Source organism: Sander lucioperca, chromosome 9, assembly GCF_008315115.2.
Source record: "Sander lucioperca isolate FBNREF2018 chromosome 9, SLUC_FBN_1.2, whole genome shotgun sequence".
In the NCBI taxonomy this organism is placed as follows: Eukaryota; Metazoa; Chordata; class Actinopteri; order Perciformes; family Percidae; genus Sander; species Sander lucioperca.
Genome location: NC_050181.1, coordinates 24,659,924 through 24,680,391, shown reverse-complemented (window position 1 = coordinate 24,680,391; position 20,468 = coordinate 24,659,924). Strand labels below are relative to the sequence as shown.

At 42.6% G+C, this 20,468-nt stretch overlaps 1 protein-coding gene across 6 annotated transcripts in view; it reads left to right on the top strand.

Moving 5' to 3' along the window:
* LOC116043966 (disco-interacting protein 2 homolog C) overlaps positions 1 to 20,468 on the top strand; it is a 270,352-nt gene that overhangs the window by 152,577 nt on the left and 97,307 nt on the right. For 5 of the 6 annotated variants that reach the window (XM_031291012.2, XM_031291010.2, XM_031291011.2 and 2 more), the window contains exons 5-6: positions 1,152 to 1,493; positions 18,430 to 18,579. In XM_031291012.2, the coding sequence (XP_031146872.1) occupies positions 1,152 to 1,493; positions 18,430 to 18,579 (492 nt within the window). Of the gene's footprint in view, positions 1 to 1,151; positions 1,494 to 9,184; positions 9,275 to 18,429; positions 18,580 to 20,468 lie in introns of all 6 variants that reach the window. The other variant, XM_036004916.1, reaches the window with a different exon arrangement.

Genomic DNA, 20,468 nt, shown 5'->3' with positions numbered 1-20,468 from the left:
CTCAATTTCTCAATAAATATATATTTAAGCTTAATGAAGAGCTGCTGTGCGTCAGGGACGTCACGGTGTGTGTTATGTGTTTATTTCATGACATTCCCGGGTCACCCCGCCTGCATCTTATTCTCGTCAACATGTTTGTGTTTTGGTCACCGGTTGCCTCCGCAGGGCTCTGCTCATAACGAGGCACGGATTTGCCAATTTAGGCATGTCAGCAAAGCACCATGGGTAGTTTACACGTCGAGTCCCACGGCATTTTTAAACTGCAAATGTCGGTTGTATTCCGTGACGACCAAGAAATGTCACCTTTTAAAGTCACAGTAGCCAAACAAGGAGACAATTCTTTGATATAAAAATGTACTTTCAACATTTTAAAATGAGTTATCTTTGAAGCCCCACGCATTTTGGAGCCTGGGGGGTTGTTGGTTTTTTTTATGTGTGTGCCAGGCGGGGACAGCCTGATTAGGGTGTTTCATTACTCTTTAAATGCGGAAAGCAGAAAAGTCGCATCACAACAGTCCTCGCAAATACAACCAGCTAAACGCAAAGCAAAGGTGCAAATGTCCACCTGATGAACATGAGTCCGATAGTCACTCTCACGCTTTTAACTCTGATTTGGTCAAAAATGTCTGGTTCTTTTTGTTTGGTTGATTGATGGACTCGTTTACTGTGTGTCTGCCACTGCCCTGCACACACACACACACACACACACACACACACACACACATACACAGAGAGAGTGTGAGAACTGGGTCAGCTTCTGTTGTTATTCATATCACCACTACCAGTTCCATAATGCTGTAGGCATTATGGAAATGACATGCAAATGCACACACACACACACACACACACACACACACTCTTTTAAAAGCAAACTTGTCCACCCCCCCTGCAGCGACTCCAGACAGATGGGACCTGAAAACCTTTCAGGCCACAGACAATAGATAGTATTTTTCTGCCCATCTCTAAACATAGCAGATTGTACATCAGCCAGGATCAAACTAGATTTTTATTTTTATTGAAAGATAAATTATTTTCCCCTGGTTTAATGAAATATTTCAGTCCACAATTTTTACTTACTTGTTGTTGTGGGGCTCTATTTTATGCATTTACTCCTCTCTCCAACACCCATCATCCTTCTCATCCCGCCCCAGATACATCCTCAGGTTCGGAAGGCGAGGGTCCGGGCGACGCCGATGGGGAGGAGGGCGGAGACGGCGAGGAAGAGGACGGAGGCGGAGGTGGCGGCGGCGGGACCAGCCGGGAGGGGAGCATCAGCATGGAGCACTGGATCAACCGGGCCATCCACGGCACCTCGTCCACCACCACCACCACCTCCTCCACGGCCTCTTCCTCCTCTTCCTCCACGCGCAGCGGGGGCAGCGGGGCGGCCGGCGGCAGGCTGGCCGACGTCCTGGCCCAGCACATCCACATCTCCGCCCACCACCACCACCACAACCGCCACCACCACCATCACCACCACCACCGCAAGACAGGTAAGAGGTTAGGACTGGGCCAGGACTGTTACAACGCTCTTAGAGCTGTTACACACCAACCAGACGGCCGACCATCGGCAGAAAAGGCAGTCGGACTGATCAGTCGGGTCCCCGAGGTCCAAAGAAATGCCTCAAAACACACTGAGGCGACGCCGACTTGAGTGTACGCTCTGCACGTGCACGAAACGTAATATGTCTCCATAGCAGCAGGTGGCGCTGCTCTGTATTGTTTCCCAGAAAATGAAAACCGGCAGCTGATTGGACGAACGCGTCACGTGGGTCTTTTTTCTCCGGAAATTCACAGCCAGACTGTCATGGCGGCTTGTTCAGAATACAATCTCATATTGTACTAAAATAGTTCACCGAAACAAATGAAGGCCGACGGCTCCTCGGACGGACGATGGCACGGAACAGACTCAAGTCACTGACCTCGCCAGACTGTCCGACGGCCGATAATCGGGTTGGTGTGTCAGGGCCCTTAGTCCAATGCACACTCACTTGGCAAAGCCCAGAGGCACTGTCTCGTCTCGTCCCATTGGTGTAATCCGGCAGCTTTTCAGAACGCTGCAGACCAACACGTTGCAAGTAGTTGCAAGTTTCAACTCGTCTCATCCAGAATCTTTGGTCTGTACTGGACTTTAACCTGAATCAGAATCTGAAATCTGAAAATCTGAAAAGGGACTATCAGGAAGGGGATCAATATTTAGAAGTACTTTACTATGGCATGATTGTTACTTTATACAGTAAGTTAAAGGAATTGCCTTGCTACTGCATTCAAGCTACAGTAATTAAAGTTAATTTTGAAGCACAATTCAACACTGAGACAACTTCAAAGTGCTTTATATATGCTTATATATATAGATTTATATGCTTACACTTTAAAAGGAATCCAAAAAGCATACAGAAAGGGAGATTGTAAAAAAGCGATTAAGCATGACTACTGTTTATCTCAAATTTGGTTTCAGAACTGTTAATGCAGCCTGATTTATTCTTTTGGACTTGTGATTAAAAGTACCCATTTAGTGAGTTTTTAGTAGCACAGACCCCCAACACACACAGTTTTTGTATCAGGGATCATCATCCAAAATGATATTTGCTGAGTTGTGGATAAATCCTCCCATTTAAGCAGTCCTTCATATTTATTTTATCATTCTTTATTTTATTTCTTCTACTTTTTGCTCCTTAAGAACAGAATACAAACAAACAGTGATCTTAAACTATTCCATATTTTGCCAAAGAATCCTCGTAAGACCCCGTGGAGGTCCCTGAATCCCAGTTTGGGAACAGCAAGGGAGAAAAACTGCTGCGAGGAACTTTATAGGTCTTTAAATAAAGGAACTTATCCTTGAGTTTATTCAGTTGAAGGTAAAGTTAGTTGGCTGTGTGTGTGTGTGTGTGTGTGTGTGTGTGTGTGTGTGTGTGTGTGTGTTTGTGTAGGTGGGCTCTTTGAGGTTTAAATGTGTGAACTGGATGTTGGGTGGTAACGTGTGTTTATTTGAAGGCTCGTATCTTAGTGTGTAACTGCAAGCTTTACAGTGCTTCTACTTCCTGTACTCACTTTGGTCTGTCTTTGCTTTGAGTCGCAATCTGAAACTACTAGTTACAACTTTACTTTTTGCTGAAGTCCTTATTTTTTTAATTATTTTGTTCAGAGTTCAGAGATTTAGGGCCCTGTCTTGCACCCGGTGCAGCGCAAAGCCCAACGCAAGTGTCTTTGCTAGTTTAAGACCAACGCAGTTGTCAGTTTTCTGTCCAGCGCCCGCGTCGTTTAAATAGCAAATGCACCAGCGCCCATCTGTGCACCCATGGGCGTGCTGGTCTTACAGGGAGGTGTGTTCAGGTGCATTCTGGGCGTATTGCTATCTTGAGGCAGCAGAAAGTGATCGCGCCATTGACCAACAAAAACCTGGTCTAAAGTCAATAACTCAGCATTTCATTATTATTTTAACAGCAAATTAGTAAAATGCGCCTACACTACGCTTGTTACACACACACAGGGACGCGCAACAGCACACAAACATGCAGAAGATTAAAAATAAAAATATTACAATATGAAATAGTATTACGACATGATCTGCTCAGATCATATCGTAATACTAGATCAGTTTCTTCTCCTGAAAATCTCTCCTTCCTGCTCAGCAAATCCTCCATCATAACAGCAATGCTCCAAGGTCCAAACGCGCCTGGCTTTTAAAGGGAATGGGAGATGATCTCTGATTGGTTTATTGCATGTTACGCCCAAAACACACCTCTGATTAATGAAGACACTAAGTACAACCCTTTTGAACCATGCACCCGGCGCACGGACCCTTTTATCTGCCGTTAAACTAGCCAAAGTGGATTTGGACACGCCCTAAACACACCTGCGCCAGGTGCTTCACGCCGTGCGCTCAGATCCTTAAAATAGGGCCCTTTGAATTTAGAGTTTTAGAGTTTCAGAGTTTCATTTTGAGTTTCAGAGTTCTTTATTGTCCCTCGAGGGGAAATTTGATCTGCAGTTGGAGGTACAAAAAACAAGAAAACAACAACACAATCAACAAGGCATAAAGCAGCACACAACCAACAGACTGATTTAGAACAATTTCGTCACTTAAAAAGTGGACAGTGTCAAATCAAATCCCTTGAGATTGTCTGGAAAAGTGATTTCTAAAAGTGTCACTGAGAAGGCCCAAGTGACACTAATAAAAACTGTGCATTCAAGATTTAACAGCTTTAATTGCAAAAGGAACAAAAGAAAATGTGTACCTGTTTGTTTTTGCTCTAGGGAGCCTATATGTCCATAGCCTGGCTCCGCCCTCCTACGTACTTCCGCTCAATTTTCATTTTCCTTCAGTACTACGTCTGGGTTTGCGGTATATTCTTGGGTTTTCTCCAAACCAAATATTTGGCGGTCCAATCAGCGAACAGAGGGAGCGGCTGAGAACGATGACGTTGAGGTTGTGACGTGCGCTAGTTTGAGTTATAGTTCCGTAATGGCGGCGGAGAAGGATGCGGTCCGTTGTGGCAACGCTGCCGAATATCCAGAAGTTAAAGCCCGTGCAAGAACAATCTTTGCTGAGTTTAGTTGGTGGCCATGATGTTGTGACCCTCCTCCCCACGGGGTTCGGGAAAAGTTTGATTTTCCAGCTCGCTCCGTTAGTGGTGAAGGAGTCGGCTAAGGCGAACGCTAGCGATGCTAAGCCGACGTCACGACCAAACGTTAGCGATTGGTTATGGCAGATCCAGAGTGGCTCTGGGCAGATCCAATAGTTTTAAACTTCAACCCGCCTTCAAGGAAGTTAACACTTGTCAATGGAGAGTGGCCAGACTCTCTGTACAAATGAAATGTACGAGAATCTGGTAGGACCAGGCTAATATCTCCCAGAGGGAAGAGGAATGAATTCCTCCGAGAGTGGGTGGTCAGAGCTTTTTGGTCGTGCCTTCTGCAAAACTTGTCTGTCAAAGATCATTGTTAGAAAACCCCCCAAAAAACAAGTCGAGCTGTGCCATGCAGTTGAAATGCGGCATTATCACAACCATTTCCCTGCTTAGCTCAAAGGGTTCCTCTCCTACTGCTTCAACCCGTGTTCAGAAACCCACAGTACGCACGTGAAAGCTCAAAACCGGCCCGCTGCTGTCACAGAACCCTGCTTGTGCCTTTCCCCGCTGTTTGCTGAGGTAACGTCGTGACTAAATGCTAAATTGTTTTCATGCCGGCACTGTTGGTTGCCAGCTCTGAAGATAATGCAGAGACAGATAGACAGAGGCAGAGACAGATGTGACAGCAGAGGATCATTGCACCGCTGTGGGTTTGTTTGTTTCCACGTCTCAAATAAGCAAAGTCAGAAAGATGTTTCCAGTGGAGCAGCTGCTGGAAACGTGGGATTCTGCAGAACGGCACTCTGTCCAGTCCAGAGAATGAACTGAGTAAAATGATGAATATCTTGGAGCAAAACCTGTTTTAGAACTTTATTTTAGCGGGCAGATGTTGAATAAAATCAGAAAAAATAAACTTCAGGCGAGAAGTTAAAAGCAGCTAAGAAACCTTTTTAGATATATTTTTTTAATGTGCAAATTGAAAATGCTCATAAAAACAGGTGGATGTAAACAGTAGGGGTGGGGGTAAAATGGATACAGCATAGTATATTATTATTATATTTTTTCCGTGGCAATACTACACAGACGTCAACTATCGATCTTTTATTATATTTGTCTGCTTTACAATCCCATTTTGCAGCAATAACATTGAAGTGAGATGAACACAGAGTATATCTTTTTAGATAAAACAGATGTTGACAAAGTTTCCTTTTGGGGACATAATTTGAAATCGGGAAAAATTTGAAGTTGGAAAAAAGGTAATACATTGCAATATATCGCAGAATATTGCAATATGTTTAAAATCGCAATAATATTGTATCGTGACATAAGTATCGTGATGATATCGTATCGCGAGGCCTCTGGTGATTCCCACCCCTAGTAAACACGCTTAGTTTATAATTCTGTGATTACCTGATCTGACACAGTGAACATCTCGAAAGACGAAAATATAATTTTACATTTAGCTGACGCTTTTATCCAAAGCCACTTCCAAGTAAGTGCTTTCAACTTTGAAGGTACAAACTCTGGACAGCAAGAATCAAGTGCAAGCACATTAGCTTCAAATGAGCCACATGAAAGTGCAACTGTGAGTGCATTATTATTATTATTTTTTTCCCCCAAAGTGCAGTCGGAAGAGATGTGTTTTTAGCCTGCGGCTGAAGATGTGTGTCATGCAGTCTGCTGTCGCTGATGGTTTTGGTTGAAGTATATTTGAGACTCTCCTTCCTTGAAAAACGGCCACATTAGTCATTTGTTCAAGCAGCAATTACGACCTATATTTACGTTTAGAGTGGCGGCGCCCTCTAGTGGCCGTAGTAGTTATGACGCGAGCAAAGCAGAAAGTGAGGTGACTAAATATAAGAGCGCAAAATTTCCCATCTTGGGAAAACAGTCATGACCAGTCGAACGACGAACGTCGTGCAACTAGTGACCAGTAACATAGCTCAAACACGGCGTTCGTTGTTCGTCTGGTCATGACTGTTTTCCCAAGATGGCGCCTGCTTGTATACGTGAAGGCTACTGTCTTTATAATCTATCTTTTTAATAAACTGTCTGTACACTTACAAAGTTCTCAATGCTTCGGTTTACATGTAGGGACCCTCATTATGCTACCGTGGAAGTGTGGTGCTATTTTGAGCCTTGTTAGTGGTGTAGAAATAGAGATTTTTTTTTACTTTACCTGTGCCCCGACGTTATAAGCTAATCAGCGGTTTGCGCTAGCTTGTTTCAAGCTAGAGACACATTCGATTAGCATGGAAACATATCCCAGAGAACGGTCAACTCGGTACACATATGTTATTAACCCCTAGGTTCGTTTTGCGCCGGAATTGTCCTTTAACCATATGTTTAAAACTGTGACCGTTACATTCTCTGGTTTAGATATTAGGACGGAAAACGCCCCTGTGGGTCGTATTAGAGAGGAGGAATAAACGACCGATATCGTCGTATGATTTGGAGGACTTGTTGGTATATTTTGTCTGCTTTTTGTGTTCATTCAGCCTTTTGTCCAGGGTCCTCTTTGGTTGTATAGTTCATAGTTTGCATATACATTTTTTTTTTTGTAAGATTATATTTTGGGGCATTTTAGGCCTTTATTTGATCGGACAGCTTAGACATGAAAGGGGAGAGAGAGGGGACAACATGCAGCAAAGGGCCACAGGTTGGAGTCGGTCCTGCTGCCGCTGCGGCAAGGACTGAGACGTGGGTCTCAAGTTGGAAATTAGAAATTTCCATTACATCACTTCATGTTGTTGTACATTTTTCAATTGGCGTAACCTTTCATTGAGTCTTTTCCTAATCACAGAGGAAAATCCTTTGTTTGTGCACACGTGTTTATTACAGCGCAGCTCTGTCTCTCATTTCCTTGTTCAAGGCCAAAGCAGCAGGTCTCCTGTGTTTTCTGTGCGTGTGTGTGTTTGTGTGTGTGTGTGTCTTATGGGAGATTGTTTTCCGCATAGCCTTGTTTTTTCATTCAGCTCTTATCAGAAACGCTCTGCCTGCTCGTGCAGATAACTTTTTGTTCCTCCGTCACTCCTTTCATCCCTTTAACAGGATCTACCGTATGTGGACAATCTGGTGGTTATGGTTGACTTTTGGCCGAGTTTGGGATCAATAGAGCGCACTGTGTTTGTGTCACTGGGTGCCTCTTTACTTTCAGATAAAAGTACTAAGAGCTTGTTTGTGCTGCTGTTGTTGCTATGTGATTATTGAAAACCTTTCAGACACATATGGAGCTCTTTTGATTAAAGTTGAAATATTTTTAATATAAAGCACCTGTGAGCTAGCCTGGATGCCAGCTGAACTTAGCCCCGCCCACAACATTTGAGGTCGGGAAGTTCGGTCTGGACTTGATCCGTTGTGGAGCAACTATGCTCCAACCAGAGCTGTTTGGACCAATCAATTTGTCAGGGCGGGCTTTATACGATGATGGACAGATGATCAACAGTAACGTAATCAACCACGTCACCAAAGAGCGCTTGGGGTTGAATTTGTTTACAACAAAGATGGCTACCACTGGAGAATTGAGATGTGTAGATTCCACCATCGCGTCTGTTATGGAAGATATCGACAGCGCATTCATTTTAAAAGAGGAACAGAGAACCGCGATCAAGGCATTTGTCGATCGGAAAGATGTTTTTGCCGTCTTTCCTACGGGATTCGGCAAAAGTTTAATTTATCAGCTGGGCCCGATGGTCGCTAAGAAGATGGGGCGCTCTGATTGGTTGTAGGTCTATCCAATTGAGTGCGAGTCATTTGGCCAATCACAATCACTGACATTAGTTTTGAGGTAAGTGCTGTTATCTGCCAACAATATAATTGTTTTCTCTAACGTTGTTGTTAAGATGTTTAACATCATAATGGAAAGCAAGCTTGTCGACTAGTCGGCTAACGTAAGATCAGCGAATTGTGTTGTTAGCCTACAATGTTAGTTCAATGTGAAAGATTTTGGCAAGGCTATCTCCTCCACTGCATTACTATTGGGTTTGAGATCTCTTGCTTCGGATCAAAATTTAAATTTTGAGCGTATCAAACGCTTCATTTCCTGCATTCTGGTGAATTTTTCTACAACAATTGGTGCCTTTTCTGCATTCATGTATGGTGCAAATGTCTTTAAGTATGTAAAGGAAATTATTATTAGATATTTAGGGGAGTTGCACTCACCAGTTTTGATTTTGGGTGGAGGGGGGGGGTGTTGTAACCCTCCCCATCCCCCCTGTAAATTAGGCCTATGATGTAATGTAATATTAGAGAGAAGGCAAACATCTCTACGGCCAGTATCTCCAACACTGGGCCACTCACACCAAAACTATCTAAACTGATAAATAGCACAACAAGGTAAGAGGAAAAGTATGTGATTTTGATTGTGGGGTAAACTGTCCCTTTAAGAGCATTATATGACTAGAGTTATACAAACTAGAGTTGTACCTCGTACTATTCAGTTTGTCATCTGCATGTCTATTAGTCTCTTTAAGGATATGTAACGCTGTGGTAACTGCACTGTGTAAAGAGAAAAGACTCCAGTGCTCTTAAAGAAGGGTTCCTGAAACACACTCGACTTGACTCTACTTTTCAAGATCCCTCCCCCCTCCTCCCTTCTTGTTCCTCACATGCAGGCCTTTTATCCCACCTCTCCTTGAGGAGGAGGATGAGGGCAGTGCTGGCTGGCATGGTAGAGAATGGAAACTCTGGGCCGGGACGCTCCGGTAAGTTTGAAATCGGAGCATGGCTGGCAGAGAGAGAGAGAGAGAGAGGCAGGGTCAGTCTCCTGCCATCCCTCAGCGCACGGCAGGGATGTCGAATTTTTCCCCTCATAAGTTTCAGTGACTCTCTCCCCTCCCCCGATCCCCGGCGTCCTCCCTCATGTGCTTGCTGTTGGAGTTGTGCCCCTTACCGGTTGTTCCCTGCTGATTAAATTAGTTGCTTAGCCACGTTGTGAAAGTGCAGATGGAAATATGTCAATGCTAACTTCACTAGCATTGAGCGTTGTTGTTTTTGTAGATGCATGAAAGTAATATGTTTTTTTTGTGGGTTAAAACACACACAAAAAGCTGTTGCTTACAGCTTTTTAGAGAGCCATTTGTTGATGAGGAGAATCAACAATGCTTTTAAAAGGGGGCCTGATACCAGATTGCGTGAATGAGTCTTCTTCTTCTCAAGGTTACTCTGTTCGGTGTTGTTTATTGATTTGGCTAATTATGCAGCATGTCTTTCAGTTGTTTGCTCAGCCAGAGGCAATCTGCTTTCAAAACTGCTTTTCATCTGAGCCAGAAAGCAGATGGTGGAGGAATGTAGGCTGTCTGCCTGCGTCCTCTTTTTAGATTTTTTTTTTTTGTAATGCAGTATTCTTAAAATCTGCTACCTGGAACAGGGCTGTAGTCGAGACGCGAGTCCAAAGAGGTTCAAGTCCAAGTCAAGTCCGAGTCCAAATGAGAGACCGAGACAGAACGGAAATGAATCCTCTTCAAGACCACTTTCTTACATGTTCTTAATGATGTGATGTGAGAGACAGTATATCTTCTATTTAAAGATAATCATTTTGAGGGCTGGGGCGATATGCTTTTGTCTCAATTCGATCCTTTCACGATACATGGGTGCTGATTGGATTTGTACTGCAATTTTCATTTATTGCGATTCTAGAAGCATTGCGATTCGATAGTATTGAGATTTTCCTTTTTTAACAAAAACAAAAGTTGAATAATACACTTCTAGAGACAATCTATCATGAAGCATTTCTATTGTTTTCTATAAAGACTGCACATCGCATGTCAGTCAGTCTGACATTTATTTCATTTGTAAAGAAGTAACATAACATGGATTTTCTGCATTTTCTGCTTTCGTTATTTTGCTGGAAACGGATATGATGCAGTCGCCATCAGCGGTACCGTATGAACAGAAAATATTTAGGTGAATCATTGGTAAAAGTAAATACATACAAAATATTTATTCTAGGGAAAATAATTGATTTTGAAAGTGCAGATGTAACAACACTGTAGGATCAATTTAGGCCATATTATTTACTTTAAGTGGAGCAATTTCACATAGAGCTGACGTGCTACCTCACATTTTAGATGTTGAGTCTTTTTATTCTGGTGTAACAAGAACATTCTGGACTCTACAGCAAGGATTAACAAAGCCAAATCGTCAACTATCAACCTATGGAAAAGCACAGCAGCACAAATATCAGACCTAATGACCTCAGCGCCAAGAACTAGAGGAGAGCGACTAGGCAAGGTGTGATTTCTGTTTGTTTTTGTTTTGTTTTCCTCGAGACCGCAGAGGGTGGGGGGGTGGGGGGGGTGGGGGTGGGGTGGGGGAGGGTTTTTGTTTCTCTGTTCTGTGCACCATTTGATACTACCTGGCACATATTGTGGAATTTGTTCTGTATGTCTGAATGATAAATGGTGCTAATAAAAAATTGAACTCAAAAACAAAAAAAAAAGAACATTCTGGACTGCCGATGGAAAATGTAACAAAAAACAAGCAACACAGGTGTCACTAAAGAAATGGATTTGTTCCCATTCTTGAACTTATTACTTGTCTTGAAGAATCCATAGTATAAAGTGCTCGCTGACATGGTGTCTGTGGCCAAAAATGAAAATGATTGATGCCTAAAGACTGAGGTATATGATGCAGCCAGGCGTATACCGTAGACCAATGCCAATGCCCGTTCTAGATGGATTTGGAACCAATACCTGTTTTCTGTTCAAGCACGCTTCATCAATGGTTTTGTTTTGAAGGAGGAAGTTACTTTAGAAAAAAAGCAATTGGGGCTGGACTCGGTCGAGACCAACTAGAATATTTGGCGAGTCCAATGGCCGAATCTGAGACAAGTCCGACTGCAAATACCAACGAGCCAGAGACAAGTCCTAGACAATAGAAAAACGTCTCGAGACATTGTGTCTGTGGCCAAAATGAAAACGATTGATGCCTGATGATTGAGGTATATGACGCAGCCAGGCATACACCAAGGAGGACCAATGCCAATGCCCGTTCTAGATGGATTTTGAACCAATACCTGTTTTCTGAACAAGCGCGCTTCATCAATGGCTTTGTTTTGAGGGAGGAAGTTACTTTAGAAAAACAACATATAGTGCTGGACTCGGTCGAGACACGAACCCCGGTCTCCTGGGTGAAAGTCCTGTGTTGTTTGACCCATCCACCACTCCAACCAACGTCCCTACGCGGGTTTTCGGTCTTTCATACTTCTCACTACCGTTGTCGCTCTTATACTACGTCATCTTACAGCGCCGCGGTCGAGCTGCTGCTCTGCCCGGCGTGTTCCATACATACGCTTAAGGGTAATTTTTTGCATTGGTATCTGACACTGAGAGCTCCACTGACCAAGCAGCAGTATTTGACGGGTTGGGAGAGAGAACGGGTTAATCAAGCCATCTTAAAACTCTCCTTGACCCATGCGTTAGAGAGATGAAAGTGTCTCGTCCCTGAATCCTTCGGACAGTCTGCCGGATTGGTATTCCAGCAGAGAACGAAGCATTCATCCTCCTCCTCCTCCTCAGCAAGAGCTGATAATCTTCCCCATCACACATCATGGTAAAATACATTCTGATGCAGTCGCTGCATACTCGTGCACGCACACACACACTCTCGCCGACAGATAAACAACACACAACTTCATAGAGTGCACGTCTGGTTGAGTGCAGCTCAAACAGACAGCCCAGATGTTGCAGAGACAGAACGTACACAGTGCTACAGTAATTAGCATGCCTGTGCTGTGTGCTGCACTATTGATATGCAGTCCATGCCTGGATAAAAAATTCCGTTTGGTCTCGCTGTCTTTGGCTCGGTGCTTTGCTGGGAATTATTTCCCCCTCCCTCTCTCTCATCCCTTGTTTCTTTATCCTTCCACTATACATCTTTCTTTTTCTGACTCGTTCTCAGCCTTTCAAATCACTTTCAGTTCCATCTTAGTCAGCGTTAGTGGCATGAATGGATAGACAAGAAGTAGAGGATGAACTTTTCCCAAAACGTCTCTGTTAGTATGCTGCATTTGGCCTTTAAGTAGGTTTAGAGAGCTATAGACAAAAAGAAATGCAGATATCAATTAGTACACATGGAGGAAATGAAGCCACAGAACTTAGACGCAAAGTTAGATTAGGTTGCTATTTTAAAAAGAGACAATACAACTAATTTAAATCTAGTAAATTGAATTTAAAGTAGTATGTTCATCATGTGAATGTGTCTTATTTTTTCAGTGCCGATTCAGATTGAATTAATAACTCACTACAAAGTAAGTATGGTGTACATGATGTCGATATTTCTCCCTGAGAGAGAACAAGCGTTGATGAAATATTAAGTAAGAGGGAGACTGAGAGATCAGAGCCAAAACACATCTTTGTTCTGTCGCGGGCAGTTTGTGGGTTTTGTTTCTTTAAATCCTGTGACTACGTTTACATGCACGCAATATTCCGTTTTTTGCCCTTATTCCAAAAAAGACGATATTCCCACTAAGACATTTACATGGCTAATGATAGTGAATATTCCACTAATATTTCTGTTTACACGCAGCCATGCAAAACAGGATTTTTTCAGTTTTCCACCAATGGCGGAATTGTTCGACCATGCGAACAAAGCCTTCCCCTTTCATTCCTTCAACCTTCATGTATAGAAGTAGGTGTGTTGTAGTATAGATGCATACATCTACAGCCTATCAAACTGTTGGCTAGTTAGTTTTGTGTACCACAACCATAGCAACGCACAGAGCTGACCGTAAGCCGTAAACAAGCAAGAGGCCGTAAACTGTCACAAACTGCAGTGAACCCCCCAATTGAGATGCATATTCCAAATGCATTATACATGTCAAAAGAATGCTTCTTAAACCCTAATAATACAGACATATCCAACATGTCTTACTCAGAAAATGAAAAAGGCCTTATTGGGAATATCCAAACAGCTGTTCACAAATTCAGAATATTGTCATATTCTGAATAAAAGTGGAATATTAGTGTTGGCTGAATGGGAGCCAATCTCTGCATTTAGGTTCAAATGTCTCATTAAAAGACTGGAACCATAAGAGTGGAGGCTGTTAGAGCAGCAGATTGATGCTCATGGTTTTGGAATGAGATGTTCATCACATATGACTGTGACCACTCTATTAGGTACACCTGTCCAAACTAATGCAATTTGTTCTGCCACAAAGTCGACTTTTATGATGCCTATAATGTTTTTGTTGACACTGTCATAGACGTGTCAATTTAATTATATGTTTTAGCATAAAGGTTGTAGTTAGTGTTGTACTGGACTGCAATATATTCAGACATCATTGGATGAAAGCATGCACTACTCTCCGTGTGTGTATGAATGAAATTCATTCTTTAATTTCAAAATGAGAAATTCAAATCCTCTAACCTCTTCTCAGCATTTGAAAAGAAATTAAAGAAATCCTCATTAGTGGATTCCATACCAGCCTGATGACAGAGTGGTTTCTTTTGTATACATGAGCCGCCCTTCAAAATAAAAGCATTGATATGCAACTTGCTCTGCTGCGTTTTCCCAGCGGGAGCTGTCATGCTGTGAAGCGCAGCGGGCTGAAGGAGTTTGAGCCCCTTTATCTTCTGGTCCTTGACTTAAGCGGTAGAGCTCCCTGATGGATGCTGAGAGGAAATAAGTGAGGGTTCCTCATCTAAAGTGGCGACCTATTTCTCTGAGGTTTTAGAAGTATAGTATAAATCAAAGAGGCTTGATTTCAAATGCAGTCAAGTGAAAACTGTCTATCTCTGTTGACGAATTGTTCCGGTGCTTGAAATGAGTTTACCAAAGCCTTTAGATTCACAAAGTAGTGTAATATATGATTAAAATAGTAAATGAATGTCTGAAATTACATTTTGTAATATCACTTTTTGAGTAGGAGTGTTGTCAAACAGTTGAACAGAAGTTGTGAAAAAAAATGTGAAATCACGCAACATTTTTTGAAAACTGAAGAAGGTAAGATCTATTTTTGTTGTAGCAACAGGCTTCACATGACTTGGATTTCAAGCATTTCATCTACGCCACTTCCCGTGGTCATGCAAAAATAAAACCTTAATTTTTCTCCATTTTAAGGCATTTCCCATCCCCATGAGCTCTGTGGTTGTTGTTGTTGTGCATCTGAACCTGACCTCTGACCTCCAGGGATCAGTTATGCATGAGTTAGAAAGGTTTCCTAAAAGGCAGAACTTGCACACAATGAACCATAGAAACCCTTGCAACCCCGTAACCTGAGAATATAAGATCATAGATCAAGATCTTTACACGCTAACATGTCCTGTTGATTAAGAAGATGGAATATCAGTCCCCCAAACGGCAGACGCCCGCCCACCAAGAGCCTGGGTCTGTCCCAGGTTTCTGCCTAAGAGAGCTGACACACCGGGCCGATTATCGGCCGTCGGACAGTCTGGCGAGGTCGGTGACTCAAGTCCGTTCGGTGTGTTCCGTGCCGTCATCCGTCGGAGGAGCCGTCGGCCTTCATTTTGGCCGACCTGACATGTTCAGTCAGAGACAGGGCAGTCGGGACTCAGCCGGAAATGGCGATCGGATGAGCCTCTCAAAATCTGACGAAAATCTTTTAAACTGACCTTTGTTGATCTGAAATGAAGACAGATTCAGCAACTGCACGGCCTATTTCTCTCTTAAAATGTTTTCAGAAACACGTTTCGGTGAACTATTTTAGTCCAATATGAGATCGTATTCTGAACGAGCCGCCATGACAGTCTGGCTGTGAATTTCCGGAGAAAAAAGAACCACGTGACGCGTTCGTCCAATCAGCTGCCGGTTCTCATTTTCTGGGAAACAATCATAGACTGTTAATAGAAACAATACAGAGCAGCACCGCCTGCTGCTATGGAGACGTATTACGTTTCGCGCACGCGCAGAGCGTACGCTCAAGTCGGCGTCGCCTCAGTGTGTTCTGAGGCATTTTTTTGGACCTCGGGGACCCGACTGATCAGTCCAACTGGCTTTACTGCCGACGGTCAGCCGTCTGGTTGGTGTGTAAGCACCTTAAAAGGTAGCTTTTCCTCGGCACTGTTGCACTAAATGCTTGCTCTTGGGGGAATTATTCGAATTGATAGGTCTGTGTAAATTAGTTAGTTAGAGTATGGTCTAGAACCAACTCTATCTGTAAAGTGTCTTGAGATAACCCTTGTTATGATTTGATACTACAAATAGAATTGAATAGAATTTAATTGAATGCAAAGGAACGGTAAGCGACACCAACACACATCCCCTTCTTTTAGATTCAACACACATCTTTCTCCCTACATCATTTCATGCTCCGACCACTCAAAGTAAAGGTTCCCTCGGGCAGAACAGTAAACAGCGTTTGATGTTGTCGAACAGCAGCTGAGCCTCCTGAAAGAGGTAAATTAGAAAAATTTGAGGCATGATCGGAGCTTTGAAACACCAGGGCGCAACTGATAGGCTGGAACACAATCTAAATGCAGCAAGAAATATGTGGGAGAAACAACCATAAAAGACAATGTTCAGGTGGGGGTGTTGATGGAAATTGAGTCTTTATTTTTTACTTTTTTCCCTCAGAGGCAGGCAGGCGTCGCAGTATGCGGCGGTGGGTAGTGTGTGAGTTAACTTACGCTGCTGGTTCTGGTGGATTTTCTCTCAATATTTGTGAAGTGTGTCAGATCACCAAGGCCAAAAACATCATTCTTTTGAAAATTTCTTTGCACGAAGTCAATGATAGATCATCCAACCTCAGACACTTGCGCTTACTTCTCGCAGTGTGTTTAAGATGCTGCTTGTATAAATAGTTTGATAGATATGTCCGTTAGAGAGTAGCATTCATTATTTATGAGTCTGAGGATAAAAAAAAAACTGTATCTACAAGATGCTACTTCAGTTTAGCTGCAAACTGAATTCACTTTAATCCACTTTCATCCAACTTTAGATTTAATAGGAATCCGTTTCTCTTTTGAAGTGACTGAGCATAAGAAACCCGTCATGTTTATTCATTTATTATGTTAGCACAATGCTTCCCATTGTTTTTTCCCTTAGACTAGTTTGCTGAATAGTTTGTCTTTAACTTTACCATTAAAGACTCTTCTTATTTTCAACACTCACAGTTCAACTGGCACTTTTTACAGCTTGTACACTTCAGCTGACACTTAAACACCTCAACTGCTTACAGTTGTGTTGTGTAACTGTTAAGCATAGATTAGATTACTGCCGCCTGCTTGTATAGAGAGTTATTTCCTCTCACGCAGGTGCAGAACATACAGTACGTGGTACTTGGCCGTCAGCTGTAGTCTCTGTGATGTGTTCCAGTGTTCATTTTTGGCGAAGACAAAGGCGACGTGACGCTACTAGGTCCTGGCCGTCGGCTTGGTTTGTCAGGGCCTTTAAGGCTCAATTATACTCCGGAGCAGACGCATGCACGGACAGCTGCGGTCACAGTGACGGACCGGGATCAAAACACGGCCCTGGCCCTATTTTTGTCAAAAACCTAGCTTGGAAATTGGTAACTGCCTTCCGAGTGAATCTTTCAACGCACCTCGCCGCACTACAATCTTGAATATTTGTATGCATAAAATAACCAAATCCAAATTAACCAAAGACATATTATCAGTAGTGGCAGGGGGGGCGGCCCTTCTGGCATTTGCCCAAATTCCAGATGACCAGTCCATCACTGGCTGCAGACCCCACGAGCGTATAGTAAGACTATTTATACTTTTCGCCTGGCGGATGCGTTCCACACACGCGCAGTAGATTGCTACGTTACCACTTTTAGCGGAGAACAAAAAATTGGCGGAACATGGACGTCCCCAAGAGCCTATGCACATACCCTCTGATGACAGCATTTACGCCAAGCGGACCTTAGCGGACCCTCGCGCACGCAGACAGTATAATTTCGGCTTTAGGCTTCAATTGACACCTCAACTGCTTTCAGCACCTACACTTCAAAAAGCACCTGAACTGGTTTCAGCGGTTGCACTTCAACTGAGACACCTGCTCATTTCAGTGCTTACACTTCAACTACTTTCAGTTCTTCTGCTTTAACTGTTCCTGCCAAATGGGAAATAGTTCATTTTTTTACCCCGTTTGCAGTGTTTACAACTGCAATTTTCAGCACAAGTGAGCACATTTAAAGTGAACTTTTCCAGTGTTCTGATCCAACTCATGGTTTAAAGGTCCCATGTTGTAAAAAGTGAGATTTCCATGTCTGTTTTTAATATAAAACAGGTTGAGGTGCTATATAAATACTGTGAAAGTATCAAAACGCTTAATCCAAAGAAATGCACACAGCCCGAGTTCAGAAACTGTGCCTTTAAACGAGCCGTCAGGACTTCTGTCCGGTTGTGATGTCACAACTATACTGTATATAGGTAGAAAGTGCTGCTGCAGTGCCGCAGCAGTCATTCCCCGGCTGCAATGGCGGTGCAGAGACGCTGAGAGTGCAGATGCAGAAGACTCAGGAAACACTGACCAATCAGAGCAGACTGGGCATTTTTGGGAGGGGGGATCTTTAAGAGACGTTAAGAGTGTTTCAGACAGAGGGTGAATACAGGTATATTCAGACAGACAGTATGAGAAAAATGAGAAGAAAGTTTTTTTTTAACACTAAAGCATTTAAACATGTTCTAGTAGAAACCCATAATACATATATGAACCTAAAAATTACCATAATATGGTACCTTTAAAAGTCTTTATTCCTATTATTTATTATAACAGTGGGACATCTATTTGAGCTAACTACATAATAACACCAAACTCTGTCATGTATCTGTCTAACTGGTCGTCATTGTAAGAGTCTCCGGTTAACAATGTTTTAACAGCAGGATATGTTGGAGTGTGGGGGAACTAACCATACCTTCCTTTCCTCCTCGTTCCCCCCCGTTTTCTCACATCCCAGAGAACCACTCTGCCCCTCCAGATGTCACCGGCTACACCAACAACACAGCCGCCGATGACATCCAGGTGGAGAGAGCCCCGGGCGCCGGCACCGCGGCCCAGAGACAGACGCCCAAGTACGGCAACGCTGAGCTGATGGAGACTGGAGACGGTGAGTAAGGGATACCATCTGGGGAGAGGAGTGGCAGGGCAGGGAGAAGCAATAATGATGGTAACAATAACAAAAATAGATAAATAAAAAGACCAATATTCATTCATTATCTTCCATGATCTTTTTCATGCAGTGAAACTTAACCCTTGAGTTTTCCTCGGATCAAATTTGACCAGTTTTTTTTTATATCAGAAATATGGGTTTCTTACAACCAAATTGCCCAAAAATAACATGGATGCATGCATGTAGGTTGTATGGAACCCATACAATGTTCTTCGCAGGTCAAATTATGATTACTTCCATTGAATTTTGGTTGTTTTATTCAATTTCATAGAATTTAAGATATTTTTTTTAAATGGTTTTAAAACCGTATCCTGACTAAACTTTGACATAAACTAGTCTGTGATTCACTCAACATCCTCTGATCTTAACTATTAGTCAAAATACTTCATAATTTCTGCTTTTTTTCATACTCAAAAATTTGGTTTTATGTCAGGTTTGTTGACCATGAATGAAAAAAGCGTCGTAAAGAGGGACAATTTTTTTTTTTTTTTTTTTTTTTTTATAAAAGCGTCAAAAGCATCAAATAAAAGCGCCAAAAAAAAAGTTCATTTCAATTTTTGTCACCCGGAAGGACAAAAACTTCATGGTTGACGGGAAGACAACACAGGGGTTACGTTTGCTCCTTTAATGGTGACAATATTTACGTATTTGTAGCAAAGTTAACAGCTTTTTAAACTCTGAACAAAACTACTTTATTGCATTAACAGATCTTCAGACTTTTTGAGGGGACAATTACAACTGTCCTTGGCTACTAGTAACTGCGTGGAGGGGAGGGGGGTGGGGGTGCGTGATCACAGAAGGCTTGTATCATGTGGACGCGCCGACAGCTTTGTTGTCATTACTTAGAATTCCTCATGGGGGCGACAGAAACTACAAACTGTAGCTTTAACACAGATCTTAAGGCGTAACTCTCGCCAAAATGCTACCTAGGGTCTTTTTGTGAATGTACCCGAGTCAAACTTTCGTTTAACAGCATAATTAGGACGGAAGCGCCACTATTAAGATTGACCATATTTTTGTTTTCGGTCAAATGGCCTTTTGAATGGAAGAGCTAGCGGCACTACTATGATAATAACTATCAAAATTTCTATTTTTAAAACACTAAGAAGGCTTGACACAAGTATCTGGACCCAGCCCATAAACCTTGTGTTATGAATAAGTTTTGTAGTTAAAATCAAATTTTCTATTGCTCAATAAATTGTGACGAAAAAATATCGTTGAAAACAAAAAGAACAAAAACGAAAAAAGCGACAAAAATGTCCTTATGCTGCATGAAGGGACATTAAGCTGCAGCAGACGGAGTTATTAATCAGACGCGGTGATGGATGGCGAAGTGGACGTTGAGATGTTGAACGCAGCGAAGCAGCTCGACGGATCAGTTGCCAGAGTTTACAGATGGGAGCTTATTGCCATGATTGGCTGAAAGAGACGCAACAAAGGCTGAGGCTCTCTCTCTCTCTCTGATAACACAGGAGAGGATTTCATCATCTTTGTATTATGTTGCTCACAATGGGTCTTGGGCCTTTTTGTTTTCCCAGATTTGGATTTTTAGGTTTTTGAAGGATTTAACCTTTGACTCACTGTGTGGGAATGATTTCTTTTGCCCCATTTATCCTTTGTTTGGAGGCATTGCACAGGCCTGTAAAACAATGCATAATCAAATTCCCGCCAGCCAGAAATATTATAAAATGCAGAAGAGTCCTAGCGATCATCAATATTATTTTGTATAGAGCAAATGTTGCGGCTGTTGAGACTGCAACACAACCCCGCAGATTCCGAACCAAAATGGCTCAGAAGTGATTACAAATTTCTCCGGTTAAGGGGCT